The 17,051-nt window shown below is 34.6% G+C and overlaps 2 protein-coding genes across 8 annotated transcripts in view; one reads left to right on the forward strand and one right to left on the reverse strand.

Moving 5' to 3' along the window:
* The window catches only part of kcnab2a (potassium voltage-gated channel subfamily A regulatory beta subunit 2a), a 226,320-nt gene that overhangs the window by 63,650 nt on the left and 145,619 nt on the right, over positions 1 to 17,051 (forward strand). For 4 of the 7 annotated variants that reach the window (XR_012387358.1, XR_012387357.1, XM_009306291.5 and 1 more), the window contains exons 2-3: positions 992 to 1,171; positions 7,626 to 7,667. Coding sequence is in view for 4 of the 7 variants with exons in the window: in XM_009306291.5 (XP_009304566.1) it covers positions 1,095 to 1,171; positions 7,626 to 7,667 (119 nt within the window). In the remaining 3 variants the exon portion in view is untranslated. The remainder of the gene's footprint in view (positions 1 to 991; positions 1,172 to 7,625; positions 7,668 to 17,051) is intronic. The other 3 variants (XR_012387359.1, XM_068224439.2, XM_073917123.1) reach the window with 1 other exon arrangement.
* flnba (filamin B a) overlaps positions 12,528 to 17,051 on the reverse strand; it is a 750,037-nt gene continuing 745,513 nt past the window's right edge. Inside the window, exon 44 of the transcript XR_012387353.1 lies at positions 12,528 to 12,691. The gene's annotated coding sequence lies outside the window, so the exon portion shown is untranslated. The remainder of the gene's footprint in view (positions 12,692 to 17,051) is intronic.

Raw genomic sequence — 17,051 nt, forward strand, 5'->3', positions numbered from 1 at the left:
ACAAGGAGTGGCGCTCGCCCCTAACCTAGTGTACTAGACAGCAGAGTAGTCCTATGTGTTGCGAAATGCATGTCACGTGACCTTCTTACCTGTCCGCTTCGTCCAAGCCTCGTAAACAACGATAAACTAAGAACAATGTACGAATAACGGACGGATAACGTGCACACAGAAACAAGCAACAACAAAATACACAGTTAGACGGGGTAATTTCTAAACGCACGCGGTAAATACAAACAAGCCACAAAACAGCAAAAGAGAAAAATGCAAGCAAGAGAGAGCGAGTGGTCTGGCGCACGCTTTTATCACGGGTGGTCTTTGCTCATTGGATGTGACGTAACCGGGGAGGAATGACTGACAGCTGAATGGACCAATGAACGGAACCTGAGAATACATGAGAGTAGATATGGGAGAACAGAGCGAGAGAGAGAGAGAGGAAAAAAAAACACAAATACATAACGATATGTTTTTTGATAGGGCAAATAAAAATCTCCATCTGGGCCATTTGAAAACTTCCTTAGCCTTTGGCGCTTTGTGTCTACAATTTCATTCATGATGGTCTTAAAAATTCTAAATGTAACCTGCAGGAACCCTGTATAGAGCCGAACAGTGCAGTGGCTTGACTGTAAATCCAAAAAAAACAAAGAGATCCAAGATGCCTTTCAAGTTGCAAAGAAATCTATTTTGAAACTAATTAAGATAGCAGAAGTCAATGATTTATTTAAATTAATTAGCTTGACATGTTTATGGTGCCAAAGTATTTGAGATGTGTCTTAAAATAAAGTATATTTCAACGAGGTAAAAAACTACAAGTCAAGGTATTTGTTCAACGAGGTAAAAAAAAAAAAGTTTTTTACACAGACATTTTAAAAACCTATTTTAGAGCAGTAAACACAAAACCGGGATACAATTTTTCCCAAGGTTATCATACTGTACCATCAGAATCTATAAACCTAGTATGTAATGCATTCTGATCCGTCTTTGTGTTTTTCAGAGCTCCTGTAAGGTGAGAGACAGACGTGCTGGTTAACAGGAGAGAAAGAGAGAGCGAGAGACCCCCTCTTCAGCCTGGCCAAACCCCCGGTGTCCCGTTCCCCATGTATCCCGAATCGACCACAGACTCTCCTGCCCGGCTCTCTCTCAGACAGACCGGCTCTCCGGGCATGGTCTACAGGTCTGTACACACTTACAGTATATTCACACATCTTCACCTCTAAACAGCTGCTTCAGTCTTGTGCTTTTGCATCAGTCTTTGTGTTTTTTTAAACTCCATTCTCAATGCATGAACTCAAGGTCTGGAAAAAACCGTTTGTACTATTGTTTGCACAACAAGGAACATTTACACTTTCAGAAATAAATGTATAAAAGCTGTCACTGGGGCAGAAGCTTTTCTAAAGCTACACTTTTATATCTTTCATGTCCACTTTTGTACCACAAAGGTACATATTTATACCTAAAAAGGACAATTGTGTACTTCAAAGTACCTTAAAGGTACAAAAGTATATAAGTACATAAGTATATAGATACAAAAATGTTCCTTTAAGGTACCAATGTGCACCTGTAAGGTACAAAAGAGTCCTTTTTGAAATGGTACCACCACAGTGAAAGTTCTGTACCTTTATTTTTGAGAGTGTATAAAAGGAAAGTACTTCCAACAGTGTGTGGTTTATCAAGATCAACATCTTTTCTGCTTACCAAGGCTGTTTATTTGATCAAAAGTACTTTAAAAAGATAGTACTGTATGCTATTTTCAGATTATAATAACAGTTTTTATGTATATAATAATATTTGGCATCACATCATCCTTCAGAAATAATTACACTGTGCTGATTTGCTGCTCAAGAAACTTATTTTACTTCAGAAGTTCCGGCTTCAATTTTTTGTAATAATGTTTTTGTCTGAATATTTATAAAAACATTTATTTAATTTTGGTTATATTTTTTTTACCCCTTTGATCAGTTTTATGCGTCCTTGCTCAAATTACAAGAAAAAAGAAAGCTTATTTTTTTGAATGAGCCCACATTTTAGTCATAAAATATGAATTATTACAAGGTTTCTACGCTTCTTGAAAGTACTTAAGTTTCAGAAATTTGTATTCAAGACCTGTAAAGTACTTAAAACAAATGTAGTTCTTGAAAGTTTATGGTGTTATTTCAAACGTATTTTATTTGTTCATTTTTAATTAATGTTTAAAGCAGTTGCTGCTTCATTTTTTTGTGATAACTGTTTGTGTCTGGATCATTTTTAAAACCATTTATTCATTTTTGGTTACATTATAGGGTTTTAACCCTCACTTTTAGATTAGTTTTATGCATCCTTGCTCAAATAAAAGAATTTTTTTTTCTCACTGAATGAGCCCACAATGTGGTCATAATATATTAATTATTTCAAGATTCCTATGCTTCTTGAAAGTACTTAAGTTTCAGAAATATGCATTCAAGACCTGGAAAGTACTTAAAAACAAACATAGTTCTTGAAAGTGCTTGAATTAAATTTGTTTGTTTCAACAATTGTACTGTGCAAAAATGAAGAACAAAAACTGAGAAATTCTTCATGTAAAATCTTACTTTTTTTAAAATCTTGTACAATAACGATGAAAAATAATGCGCAAGTGATCAATATTTTAGCACCTGCATTTGAATATTACCAGTATTAAATTCAACTAATTGTATTAAAGTTCTTCACAGGGTGTCCACATGGTCTTAAAGTCCGAATTTTAGGGCCTAAAAAGTTTAATTCACTGAAATATTGTGTTGTGTGTCTTAAATTATTTTAATTTCCATATGTCCAAGTAAAGCTACACATTCAGATTACATCCATCCAATCACCAACAATCCGTCTTAATAAAAACAGACATAAAACTAAAAACAATTACACAGTTCCTCAGGATAATCACAGAGCAATATATTTACAGAAGTAAGCAGTAGACATAAAAAAAAGAATGTAGAATGTATAATGTAGAAAAAAAGTGTATACAACTTTAGAGTTTTCTTTTTTTGACACATTAAAGTAGCTTCTAAGAAATAATTACATTTGATTTTTGTGTATTGGCCCAACCGCCAGAAATAGAGAATATAAAATGAAAAATATTCATTAGTGTTTAGCCCAGTGAGTCCTGTAAGATGAAACCTGCAGGAACCCTGTCTTCAAACAAGTCTGTTTAAAATGACTTTGATATTTTTAATGTAAAGTAAAGTTAAATGTTATGCCACAGATTTGAACAGTGCTTCATATGCATTGGTATGAATTACAAAGTGCTTGTTTTAAAACGAATAGTATTTGATAGTGCTTGTCCATGTCCTGAAATAAACTCACTGTTAACTGTTAACGTACAGCATTAATTTACAAAGTACTCTAAATTTAATGGCTTGCAAGTTGTGTTTATTTAATGCTTCATCGTAACTCGCTTCATCAGATTTAGTTCAGGTTAAAAGGTTAAAATGTTTATGCATGTTTTTTTTTTTTTTTGCAAGTCTCAGAAACTCTGTGTGACTGTGCAGGATGTTCTGAGAAGTGTCAGATATGCACAAAACATACTCACACCTTCATAAATGTTTTCAAAAAGTTTTACAGACCTCTAAGATGTTATGATCTGAAACTGTTCATCGTTATTAAACCACTTTATTGATGATGTGCCACATTATTAGTTCCTCTTGAATTACTGTGATAATTCACAGAAAGATAAATTTGCACCACTCAAAAGCTGCTTTATCCTCGCTCTAGGCTGTATACAAGCGATTAGTTATGTTTAATTATGTTCATCAAGCACACTGAGTGATTTAAGCAGCATTTTGCAGGGTTTTGCACTGGTCGAGTGCTTTATGTAATGTCCACTTAATCAGAGCCAGACTTGATCTCGCCACTTCTGGAAAGTTCCTGATTGACTGAGAGTTTGCTCTGATCTGTGGCTCCTGGGGGTTTCATCGCCTTCAACTTTAGCTTGAAGTTCTGCTTTTGAACAGCAGGTGGTGATGCAGATCTATTTTGAGTTCTGGCGTAATTACACTCGCTCACTTTCCTTCTTGACTCTCAGGGGTCGCCACAGCAGTGTAATTTCAGGCGTTGTTTAAGCTCAACTGATGCAGTCATTTTAATGTGTGTTAGCTGAAGAGAAGAAAGCAGCAGACAATACACACATAAATAGCTTTGTAATTTGTGATGTTAGTCTGAAATCAGTGAAATCGGGTTTCCTTTGCTGTGGAGCACTTCTGAAACCCTTCTAGACAAAAACAAGCCCATAAAAAACCTGTTAAAGATCACTTTCACACTTTTTTTTTGCTTAAATATTGACTTTCCAAGCCCTTGTGTATTGAGGATATTGTAATGTGGATTTGGTAGATCAATGCCAAGTTTAATAATAACAATTTTGTTGTTGTTGAATGAATGTGTACTGGGAAAAAAAAAAAAAAAAAAAAAAAAAAATATATATATATATATATATATATATATATATATATATATATATATATATATATATATATATATATATATATATACATACGCCACTGACAAAAGTCTTGTCGCCAATCCAAGTTTTTTGGAAAAACAAATAACTCGACTTCTATTTGATCATTTGGTATGAGAAGTGGATAATATGAAAGGCAAAGGCCTCTATATTGCGCTTTATTTTACCAAAATAAAATATGATCATGCCCTTTATTTTTAATTATTTAACTAGGACAGTAAGGTCTGACTCTGCTTAAACAAAAGTCTTGTCACAGAAATAATGTCCAGTATAGAATATAAAGTCCTGCTGCAGTGGAGACAGAATGAATATTGTGTCTGACTCCATCATGAGCTTGGAGGACTGCATCCATACATCTCTGCACTCACTCAAATCACTGATTAATAAAGTCATCTGGAATGCAAAGAAAGCATTCCTGCAGGACTCCCAGAGTTCATCAAGAGTCTTTAGATTCATCTTCAACGCCTCCTCCTCCATCTTACCCCAGACCTGCTCAATAATGTTCATGTCTGGTGACTGGGCTGGCCAATACTGGAGCACCTTGACCTTCTTTGCTTTCAGGAGCTTTGATGTGGAGGCTGAAGTATGAGGAGCGCTATCCTGCTGGAGAATTGTCCCTCTCCTGTGGTTTGCAATGTAATGGGCAGCACAAATGTCTTGATTCCTCAGGCTGATGATGTTGCCATCCACTCTGCAGATCTCTCGCACTCTGAATGTAACCCCAAACCATGACTTTTTCTTCAACAAACTTGACTGAATTCCGTGAGAATCTTGTCTCCATGCGGGTTCCAGTAGGTTTTCTGCAGTATGTGTGATGATTGGGATGCAGATCAACTGATGATTCAGCAAAAAAATCCCCCCTACTGCCGCTTTTCCAAATGATCAACTAGAAGTCAAGTTATTAATTGCTGCTCTTACAACGGAGATCCATGACAAGACTTTTGTCAGGTAGTGTATTATATATTGATAAATGTTATATTATAATTTACTATTTAAAATTATTCCTTATTTTCTGGATGTATGCTATATAAATAATAATAGTAATACATATTTAAAAAAAAAATAGTAATAATAAGGAACACATAATACATTTAAAACAAATGAATAAAAAACTATTTATGATAATCATTTCTAATAATGTTTGCAATTTCTATCTTAACCTTCATCATAATTTATAAAAGTTTTCAGTGTGACATGATAGAAATCCAAATGTTTATGTTTGCAAGCATTAAAGCAAAGCTCTCTTATTAACAAATGTGTCAGGCCCGGATTGGCTAATCGGGAAGAACTGCAGAATTTCCCGGTGGGCCGGTCTGTTTTTTTGGCCGTGAGGGCCGGTGTCCCTAGCTGCTTGCACTCTTAGCAGTTGCACTTTTTTCATTTATTTATTTATTTGACCATAGCTTCACTCTTTTTATTCATTATTTTGCCGCATTGCCGCTCTTTTTATTCATTTTCTCGCAGCCCTGTGAGCAAAATGCAGCCTGCAGGTTAAGTAACGTTAATGATGATGCAACTATCATCATTCGACCCCAAACAGCGGCACCTTAGTAAATATAAGAATTCAAATAATTAATTCTAATGAATAATACACCTTCTCAATGAAAATCACTACATGAATAAATCTGACATAACTTGATCAGAAATCTCAAATGGGGAGAAAAAGATTATTGTGGTCCAGCGGTAAGCATGTTGCATTACGACACCGCCGACCCATGTTCGAATCTCACCTGAAACAATAGCCCCTTTCACACATACAGACCTTTCCGGAAAATTGCCGGCAGGTTGTATGTGTGAACAGGTCCTTTTTGAAAATACCGGTAAATTTGTTCTGGCTATTTTCCGGAAAGAGAAGTTGTAATATTACCGGTAATTTGCCGGAATGCTGCGCTGTGTGAATGCAGAAGGAAGATTGCCGTAATAAGCGCGTGCACGTCTAGAACGTGCTGACGTGAGACGTCTGCTTTAGCCAATCACAACAGTCGGACGCATTCACGTCCGCGCGGTTTATGAGAATAAAAGCCTTTGAATATTTTTCCAGACACATTTAGCTGCTAGAAGTTAGTCAGATCACGTTTATATGTTCTTCTTAATGCCAACTGTGTAAATAATCATCGATGAGATGCTTATGATAAGCCGTTGTTTGTTTACCTTCAAGCTTTGCGTGTGTCTGTGATACAGCCTATGAGCGCCTGCACACGCACATATTATGAACATCTCGACATGCGAAAGTGATCCTGCGAAAGTTGTTCACAATATTGATGATCCACAGAGTTTGTAATTTAGTCAAATGTTTACAAATACAAGCGCAGCCGTTTAAAGCTCATTTGTGGTGAATGATGTCAGAATTTACCGGTATTTTGGAATGGATGTGTGAATGCTCTTTTCCGGAAAATTTCCGTAACGTCCTCGCCTGTGTGAACAGAGCTTTTTTGAATATACCGGTAAAGTCGTTCCGGAAATTTTCCAGATATTTATCGTTATCACTGTGTGAAAGGGGCTATTATTTATTATTATTTTTTTTTTTCATTTTTATTGTTAAGACATATAATACTGTTAGGGTTGTTGAACATTTGAATTTCTAAAGCAGCTGTTTTCTTGAAAAAGACGTGATAGTGCCATTAGAAACTAAATTGGAAATGACCTTATTTTAATATAGTCAGTCATGAACTAAGATGGGCCGGTCTGCCTTGAAACTCCAGGCCTGAAAATGAGTCCCACTCCGGCCCTGAAATGTGTCTTGACTTTTTGAAATTGGTGCAAAAATATGAATTGCTCATGCACTATTAAACAAAATCATACATTTATTGCCTTAAAGTGATGATAAACATAAATAAAAAATATTGATCTATTATTTAATCTACAGTTAATCCCCTAATCTAATAATTAATCTATAGAAACTAGCGTAGTGCTTTTACATTTAAGTCTTCTCATTATTTATTGCTTCATCTTCTTGTCGTCATCAGCTGCTCTTGTTTTCTTGAGATCAGTTTATCTGTGTTTATTATTTGTCTGACTTGTGTACAGTACGTCTGTGCATGTGCACGTGTTTGTTTAATGCCCTCTCACTGTTCTTTCCCCTTTCGCCTGTAAGACTAAGCTCTCCTTTGGCTCTTGTTTCTTCTTCTCTCTCTCTCTCTCTCTCTCTTCATGCTGGCCTCAGTGCGAGATACGGGAGCCCAAAACGCCAGCTGCAGTTTTACAGGTACCTCTTTGTTTGCTGATTAATTAGCCATGGCCATCTGATACACCACTCGTTTTCATCTGTTTTGGAAAGCACTTTCGACTCGAGGGTTCATTCTTAGTTGAGCTGCTCCTCATAGCGATTTCATCATAGCACCCGAAAGCGCAAGGGAATTATATTCATAGTAAGCGTAATTACAATGTTGTTTGCATGTACTGGTTAACAGCCGATAAATAATAAATACAGCCGGCATTGTACAATTACAATGAGCTGAATTGAGACTAACTGGTGCTTAATATTGTTGTATAACTCGTAAAAAGGGATGGTTTACATACAGTGGGAACATCTAATCGCAATTGTTATCTGTGCATGTGTGTTGAGTGTCCGAACTGCGCAGCCAGAATAGACGCACGCTGAAACAATGCTCTTAGATTTAATTTCACTCCATGTAGAATTAAAAGAGTGTTGCAGGTAAGTCATGGAGTTCAGGTTTCCTTTGCTCTGGAACACTTCTGAAACTCAAAGCATGACAAACATGAGCCCAGAGACTCGGTGAAGATTCAGTGATCTAACATGAGGAAGCCGATATCATCCCAAATTCACACTATAGGTATTTATTTTATTCAGTTGTTGTGTTGGATTTCACTATTTTTTTTTTACCGACAGCACTATTAACAATTATTAAAATAATATTTATAATACTAATGTGTTTTTAATTTAGGAGTGTTTATTATTATTATTATTATTATGTATTTTTTTAGCTGATTTAGATTTTAGTCTGTCTAATAGTATACTTTTTAGTTAATTTGTTAATGTCAAAATTTGCATTGTGTGTGTACACGATAATAATATATATATATATATATATATATATATATATATATATATATATATATATATATATATATATATATATATATATATATATATATATATATATATATATATATATTAGTTAGAATATATTGATATTAATATTTAATATTAATAAGCTTAGCATAATTGAGTACCCCATTTTGAAAATGAATATTTGTATCCATTTCTCAGTGAATATAGGCATTGTATTTTCAATGTATATATCAGATTTATAAAACAGATATATTTATTTAAATAATATTTCAGTCACCAAACATATTTAGAAACTGAAAGATAATACTATTAAAGTCAAGCAACATATTGCAAAAATAAATTACAATCTATTATCTATTAAATTACCCATTAATTATATTTTATTAACGTCTATCCCCACTATAAACCTACCCCTCACATTAATTATAATAAAAAATATTATTATTATTTATTAAATCACCCATAAATTATATTTTATTAACATACACCTTAAGACTAAACATACCCCTTACATTAATTATAATGAAAATTATTTCTTTTATTTATTAAATTACCCTTCAATTATATTTTATTAACATACACCGAAAAACTAAACATACCATTCACATTAATTATGATGAAAATTACTTCTATTATTTATTAAATCACTCATAAATTATATTTTATTAACATACACCCCAAGACTAAACATACCCCTTACATTAATTATAATGAAAATGATTTATTTTATTTATTAAATTACCCATAAATTATATTTTATTAACTACTACACCAACCCTAAACCTACCCCTCACGTTAATTATAATGAAAATTACTTCTATTATTTATTAAATCACCCATAAATTATATTTTATTAACATCCACCCCAATACTAAACCTACCCCTCACATTAATTATAATGATAATTACTTCTATTATTTATTAAATCACCCATAAATTATATTTTATTAACATCCACCCCAAAACTAAACCTACCCCTCACATTAATTATAATGAAAATTACTTCTATTAATTATTAAATCACCCATAAATTATATTTTATTAACATCCACCCCAATACTAAACCTACCCCTCACATTAATTATAATGATAATTACTTCTATTAATTATTAAATCACCCATAAATTATATTTTATTAACATCCACCCCAATACTAAACCTACCCCTCACATTAATTATAATGATAATTACTTCTATTATTTATTAAATCACCCATAAATTATATTTTATTAACATCCACCCCAAAACTAAACCTACCCCTCACATTAATTATAATCAAAATTACTTCTATTATTTATTAAATCACCCATAAATTATATTTTATTAACATCCACCCCAATACTAAACCTACCCCTCACATTAATTATAATGAAAATTACTTCTATTAATTATTAAATCACCCATAAATTATATTTTATTAACATCCACCCCAATTCTAAACCTACCCCTCACATTAATTATAATGAAAATTACTTCTATTAATTATTAAATCACCCATAAATTATATTTTATTAACATCCACCCCAATACTAAACCTACCCCTCACATTAATTATAATGAAAATTACTTCTATTATTTATTAAATTATCCATAAATTGTATTTTATTAACATCTACCCCTACCATAAACCTACCCCTCACAGTAATTATTATGAAAATGACTTTTAATGTAAAAACAGTAAATATTGTATTTGTATTAAATATCAGTAATTATTGTTAATCCAGCCACAGCTGTATCTCTTCTGTGTGTTATGCAGCATCTGCTTTTAGTGATCAGATTGAGCGCATTGGTTTCACCCTCCTCTGCAGTGCACTTTCCTCCTGTTTAAGCGAAGGATCATATTTTTATGGGTTGAAAAAGGTTGCTGTTGTGCTGATGGGCTCCTAAAACCTCTGACTCCGTAGATCTGTGGCTAATGAGCGCTCTATTGAATTTTCATTTCACAGCCTTGCGCATTTTTGTCCTTTTAAGCTCAAACTCTTTTAACATGCCTTTCATCCAGATCCGTTAGACAGCAATCGATCACCATGTTCAACCCTAAAACACAAATAGACTGACGGGAATGGGAGATCGCCTCATTTCAAGCATTATTATAGTGGGTTTTAAGCTGCTTTTTCTGTAGGTTTTTGATTGTTTTGTATGTGAATGTGCAAGATAATACAGTGCCTGTGTGTTTTATGAGGCTCAGTTAGTTAAGCGCGTGCTGAGTTTGCTCTTTGGTATTGTTTTCCCCTCATAGCTGCAGTCGTCTCTTTAAATGACACACCCTCCATTGCAGCAAACACTGGGATTATGCAGACACTCTAATGCAGGCAGTGCTTGTTTATTTGGGTTCAGTTCAGGGTCATACACTACTGTAGGTTAATAAGTTTAGGATGCAGTCAAAAATATCCGTTCCATATTTCATGATTTACAGTTGTTTTAATGTTTATTTATGGTTGTGAATTATATTATGGGATGATGATGGGGTGCTTTGTTGACTTTTTGATGATGATAAATTCATTCATTAATTCAGTCATTTTCCTTCGGCATAGTCTTTATCAGGGATTGCCACAGTGGAATGAATTATTTCACTTCCAGCTGCAATCCAGTACTGTAAAACACCCATATACTCTCACATTCACACACACACACACTCATACACTATGGCCAATTTCACTTATTCAATTCACCCATAGCGCATGTGTTTGGACTGTGGGGGAGAGCTAGAGGGAAACATCCAAACAGAAATGCCAACTGGCCCGTCCGCGACTCAAACTAGTGACCTTGCTGTGAGGCCACAGTGCTAACCACTGAGCCATTGTGCCACCCATGATAAATTGCAAACTGCATTTTATCAAAGTGACTATTTCTAAACAGGGCTCGAAATTAACTTTTTTACTTGGTAGCACCGGTGCTCCCAACTTCAAATATTTAGGAGCACCAAAAAATTTTTAGGAGCACCAGAAAAAATTTAGGAGCACCCACCAAAAATGAATGAGCACCGCTGCAAATTGTTTTTTAAGGGATTTATTGTATTTTAAAACAACATTAATAGGACTAACAAAAACCAGAAACAACTATCTAACTAATGCTGCGAAGACATTGATATTTGTGTGCAATAATTCCAAAATGAATGTCTAATAATTAGGCCATTGAATATTAATGATGATAAAAAATGACAATAATAGTAATGAATTCCATTTCTCATTATGATACTGCCTTGAATGTGCATGAATGTAGGTAATCTGCTATAAAAAGTCTGTTACTTTATAAAAATAATTGTATAGTTTGCATCAAACAAAAATGAAGCATTGCAGTAAGAAATATTGATTTTGTGCTGCTGTTTTTATATGCATGTCAATTTAATAAATAATATTTCTGCTACAAAACAAACAAAAGATTATAATAAATCATTCAATTTAATGATGAAAGCTGCAAAGCAGTCATCAGTAAATAAATATAAAAATAATATACAAATCAAAAAAGAATAGACAAAAGAAAGTAAGTAAAGTCTCACTTCTATCACTCTTTAAAAGTTTTGGTTTCAGTTTGTGTCAATTTAAAGGTTCAGTCTGAGATGATCTTCATTTTTCTGTGTTTGTGGAAAAGCTGGCGAGTCAGCCGACCTATTTTATGAGCAGGCAGAGCAGGATTCTTGGGCTAACCATCGGCGCAATACCGGTCTTTGTTATGAGCCGCAGTTTCAGTGTAAACTTAGTAAAGGCGAGCTTCTTCGGCGATGAAATGTACAGTATTAGATTTGACTTTTAGCGGACATTTGCGCTGAACACGCAGTGAATGCAACGCAGGGAGATTCGGGCACCTTCTCCAAGAAGCGCGTACTCGATTGATCTCAGCTGGCGGATCATTATTCACCACGTGACGTGTCATGATCACTTTCATCTGCGCCTCAACTTTAGGTGGGGTTTGCAAACCTGTGTGCTTTAAGTCTTTACTCTTTAGCCGTTTGTATTTCCCGTGGTCATAAAAGCTCCTTCCCTGTCATCTGACAGCGAAATACCTTGAGTGAATGACAGCTAATATGAACCATATAGCGGCAGGGAAGAGCGATTCAGCACGTTTTTACAAAAAATCAAAACAGGTCACACTACAACCATTATCTGCAGTCGCACTAATGCTCCCATATATATTATGAGGTCGCATAGATTAATTTTCGGGCGCATATGCGACCAAAATGGTCGCAATTTCGAGCCCTGCTAAAGGTTTAAGTGGTTTAAAACAATATATTATATAATAAATGTTGAGTTAAATCTGTAAAATAACAGAAAGTGTTATTTAATTTTTTTTTTAGTTAACTTCGTTTATTTAGATCACCTATTCACCTTATTCTCCGCAGACGAGCAGGCACTGCCATTTGAATCTTTTTGGCTTGAGACTTCCGGTCTCATTCACTTCCATTCATTTTTTGACGTTAAAAACTGCTCATTACGCTGCTTGATGTTGCAATTTGATATTTTCTTATTATATTATTTTACTTGGTCTGTATAATCATGCAAACATTTGTTTGTAGAGCAAGTAGTTTGACCGTTTTGTGCCGTTTTTTATTATTCCTAGTCATTTCTCCCATAGGCGACTGAATCGGAAGTTCTAAGACAATCGCGAAAACAGGCGCACTTCCGCATTTTAGAATAAGGTCAATAGTGCATGTGTTTAGACTGTGGGGGAAACCGGAGCACCCGGAGAAAACCCACACCAACACGAAGAGATTATATTTTAATTTCATATAAAACATTACTATAGACATTTATACCAATTATGCATCATTTTTCTAGATAAAATCATATAGTTCGGTCAAAAAACCTTTGTCTTTTTCACTTCAGTAAACTGCTTGTCTCTCAATTTCTATGGTGTCTTTGTGATTTTGGAGAGTGTGCAGACTTTTCTTCATTTATATCATTCTTTTGAGATTTTTTGGAGTTTTAGTTGTTTTAGTTGTTTGAGTTTGAGGTTTTTTTTTTTTTAATCTTTATATGTTTTTTGTTTTTTTGTGTGTGTGTGTAAAATTTTATTTGATGGGTCAAAAACAAGACATCATACTTTGGGTACAACTACAAATGAACCTAAACGCAAATGATGTGATGTGTTTAATATTACATTGGCTGTGATGATGTGTTTTAAACTGCTTTTGTTTTTTGATTATTTAGATGTTAAATAATAATGTATATTTCGGCACACTGGAAATAAAGAATAAAAGTGTTATTTTTCATATGTTAGACATTGTTTATGAATTTGCTCACACCGCGGCGCCATTTGGTGTCTATACAAAGCACCCAACTAACGTTATGATAAGGGATTCTTGTTTAAATTCCTGCCACAGAGCGTCAAATTAGGTTTTCTATTAAATAACCTTATGATAATAGCGTAAATGTATAATGTGTAATCTTACCTCCAGTGTCAGGAGGCTTTAAAGTGACGCAGAGCCGGTGGTTTTAAAGTGACAGCATCTCTTATACCAAATTGCAGAACATATTAAGGGCAAGTCTTTCGCCTAAAACATAACGTATTATTAACAATTCTGCCAAGTGCCAACGCAGCTTTACAAAGGAAGCGCCAGATGCGTTAGCTTGCACGGCTAAAGTTAATGTTACATGACAGAGTTGCCAAGTCACCCGTGTATTTGGAGTACGAAACATGAAGACATAATAAAAGTAATAAAAATAACTTCTTGGATAACTAACACAAAACATTCTCACGCAAAGTGAAAGAAATATTTACTATCATAGACAAATTTTAATTAATTTCGCTCACCTGACACAGAGAGGTGCATTATCCGACAGAGCCCTGTGAGAGCGACGGTTGAAAAAGACCGTCACTGCGCATGCGCATGCACAAATTCACAGCATAAATCCCGAAATACAGAATTTTCAGCCACATACTCACAAATGCTTATTTTATATTACCATCATGATCAATAAACTACATAAACACATAACACAGTGCCATTTGACTACAGGTACAAATGCATTGTATTCCAACATACTGTTTAAATGTGTTTAACACAGTCATTAAGCGCAATATTAACACACAATGTGTCTGCAATAACACAAAATGTGTTACAACAGTTAAACTCTGCAGACCTGACACCGGGTCTGTGACGTCATCAACCTTTGCTTTAAGATTTAAAGGACTAACATTGCACTAGACCCCCTTAAATGGTTTCTTTAGAAAGTGTAGAAACTATATTTTATGCACATATGCATCACTTTGGTTTTTATTCTACTGTACAAAAGTTATTTACACTTAAATACACAGTATTTTGGATACCCGAGCTGGGTATTGAACATTGGTTTATTTTTATATTTTTCATATGACACATGTACAAGTTATAGCTCAAATGAAAGCTCTTGCCGGTGCTCATACGGTTCTAGCATTATTTTTACTGAATTATATTCACATATCAAACAGTTACCAAATAAATCGTGGTGTTTCCATGGTGCAGAAGTGAAAACAAGACATTTATGATCAATAAGCAGCCCCAGATAGCACAGACAGCTGTCATCTCTTACCTTATGCTGTGCTCTTCAGGGCCATTCTCCTCTGTTTTTGAGGTGATGTGCATAAGTAATCCTTTTATATGTCTGATGTGGTCCAAACACAGTGAATTATGTTTGATCAAACAAAAGAATAGTGAAATATAAAACAATGATCGATCCCTGTGGCTTGTACAGCACCTCTCATCAGTTGGAATACAATAAATAAACATTTTTTATAAAAAAATACAAAAAGAGCCTCTTTTTTTTAGGCGTTTATTATAACACGGACAACATAAACAGATATTTAAAACACTTTCAATATTGTTTTATGAAAGTTCATAACATGGTTTTCTTTAAAATATTACAACATTTTTGCATTTACACCTTTGTATGTGGATTTGGGAAGCTTTTAAATTTGGGTAGGCAAAATCCAGGCGGAAATCCCAAAATAACAGCAGAGTTTAACTGGTTAACACATATTTTGTGTACATTGTTAACACATTATTTTTAAGAGTGTAGCATTATTAGTTTTATTTCTTTTGTTTACTTAATAATGCAATAATATATCTGTAGCATTCAAAAACTTGTGTAACTTGAATAAACTTTTGTTCCAGTACGGTATTTCTGGTAATATGTGTACATCGGCGTATAATGGGGAAGTCATTTATTTAATGAGTCGATATAAACTCAAGCTCTTTATGAGTACTGAATCTGATGATTTCCTGTAAGAGAGGGTTCATTGATTTAAAGAATGAATTTTTTAACGTTTGGCTGTTGAACTTCTCTTCAGGATGTCTTCGCTTTCATTTAGACCATTAAAGATGGATGTGCAAGTATGGTTTCATGTGCAGGGGTCAGAGTTAAAGTGTCTAATGGCTGTCATGTGTGTGTGAATGACAGTGATTGATGGGCTTTTCATTTGTGGATGTCTTTTTGTTATTGTACTCCGTAACATAATGAAGACCAAAACATATTGACACTTTTATTTTTGTTTGTTTGTTTGTTTGTTTGATCCTGATTTCTTCATTCAAACAAGTCAATGTAGAGTCATTTGTTCCCACAGTATTTCCTAGATTAATGTGTAATATTTCATGTTGAATATTTGTCAACATTAAATATTACATGTGTATTATTGTGCTACTCCATAATATACTGAAAAAGACCATAAAATATGAGCACTTTTGTTTAATCCAGATTTTCTCGTTCAAACGAGTCAGTATAGAGTCATTTCTTCCCACAGTATTTCCTAGATGACTTCAGTCTTTGTAATATTTAATGTTGAATATGTACACTAACTGGCCATTTTATTAGGTACACCTGTCCAACTGCTTGTTAACGCAAATTTCTAATCAGCCAATCACATGGCAGCAACTCAATGCATGTTGGCATGTAGACATGTAGGTCAATAGGATTTGCTGCAGTTCAAACCGAGCATCAGAATGGGGAAGAAAGGGGATTTAGGTGACTTTGAATGTGGCATGGTTGTTGGTGCCAAACGGGCTGCTTTGAGTATTTCAGAAACTGCTGATCTACTGGGATTTTCATGCACAACCATTTCTAGGGTTTACAGAGAATGGTCTGAAAAAGAGAAAATATCCAGTGAGCTGCAGTTCTGTTGGTGCAAATGCGTTGTTGATGCCAGAGGTCAGAGGAGAATGGCCAGACTGGTTCCAGCTGATAGAAAGTCAACAGTAACTCAAATAAGCACTTGTTACAACCGAGATCTGAAGAAGAGCATCTCTGAACACACAACACATCCAACCTTGAGGCGGATGGGCTACAGCAGCAGAAGACCACACCGGGTGCCGCTCCTGTCAGCTAAGAACAGGAAACTGAGGCTACAATTCACACAGACTCACCAAAACTGGACAATAGAAGATTGGAGAAATGTTGCCTGGTCTGATGAGTCTCCATTTCTGCTGCGACATTTGGATGGTCGGGTCAGAATTTGGCATCAACAACATGAAAGCATGGACCCATCCTGCCTTGTGTCAACAGTTCAGGCTGCTGGTGGTGGTGTAATGATGTGGGGGATATGTTCTTGGCACACTTTGGGCTCATTAATACCAATTGAGCATTG

Source organism: Danio rerio, chromosome 11, assembly GCF_049306965.1.
Source record: "Danio rerio strain Tuebingen ecotype United States chromosome 11, GRCz12tu, whole genome shotgun sequence".
Taxonomy (NCBI): Eukaryota; Metazoa; Chordata; class Actinopteri; order Cypriniformes; family Danionidae; genus Danio; species Danio rerio.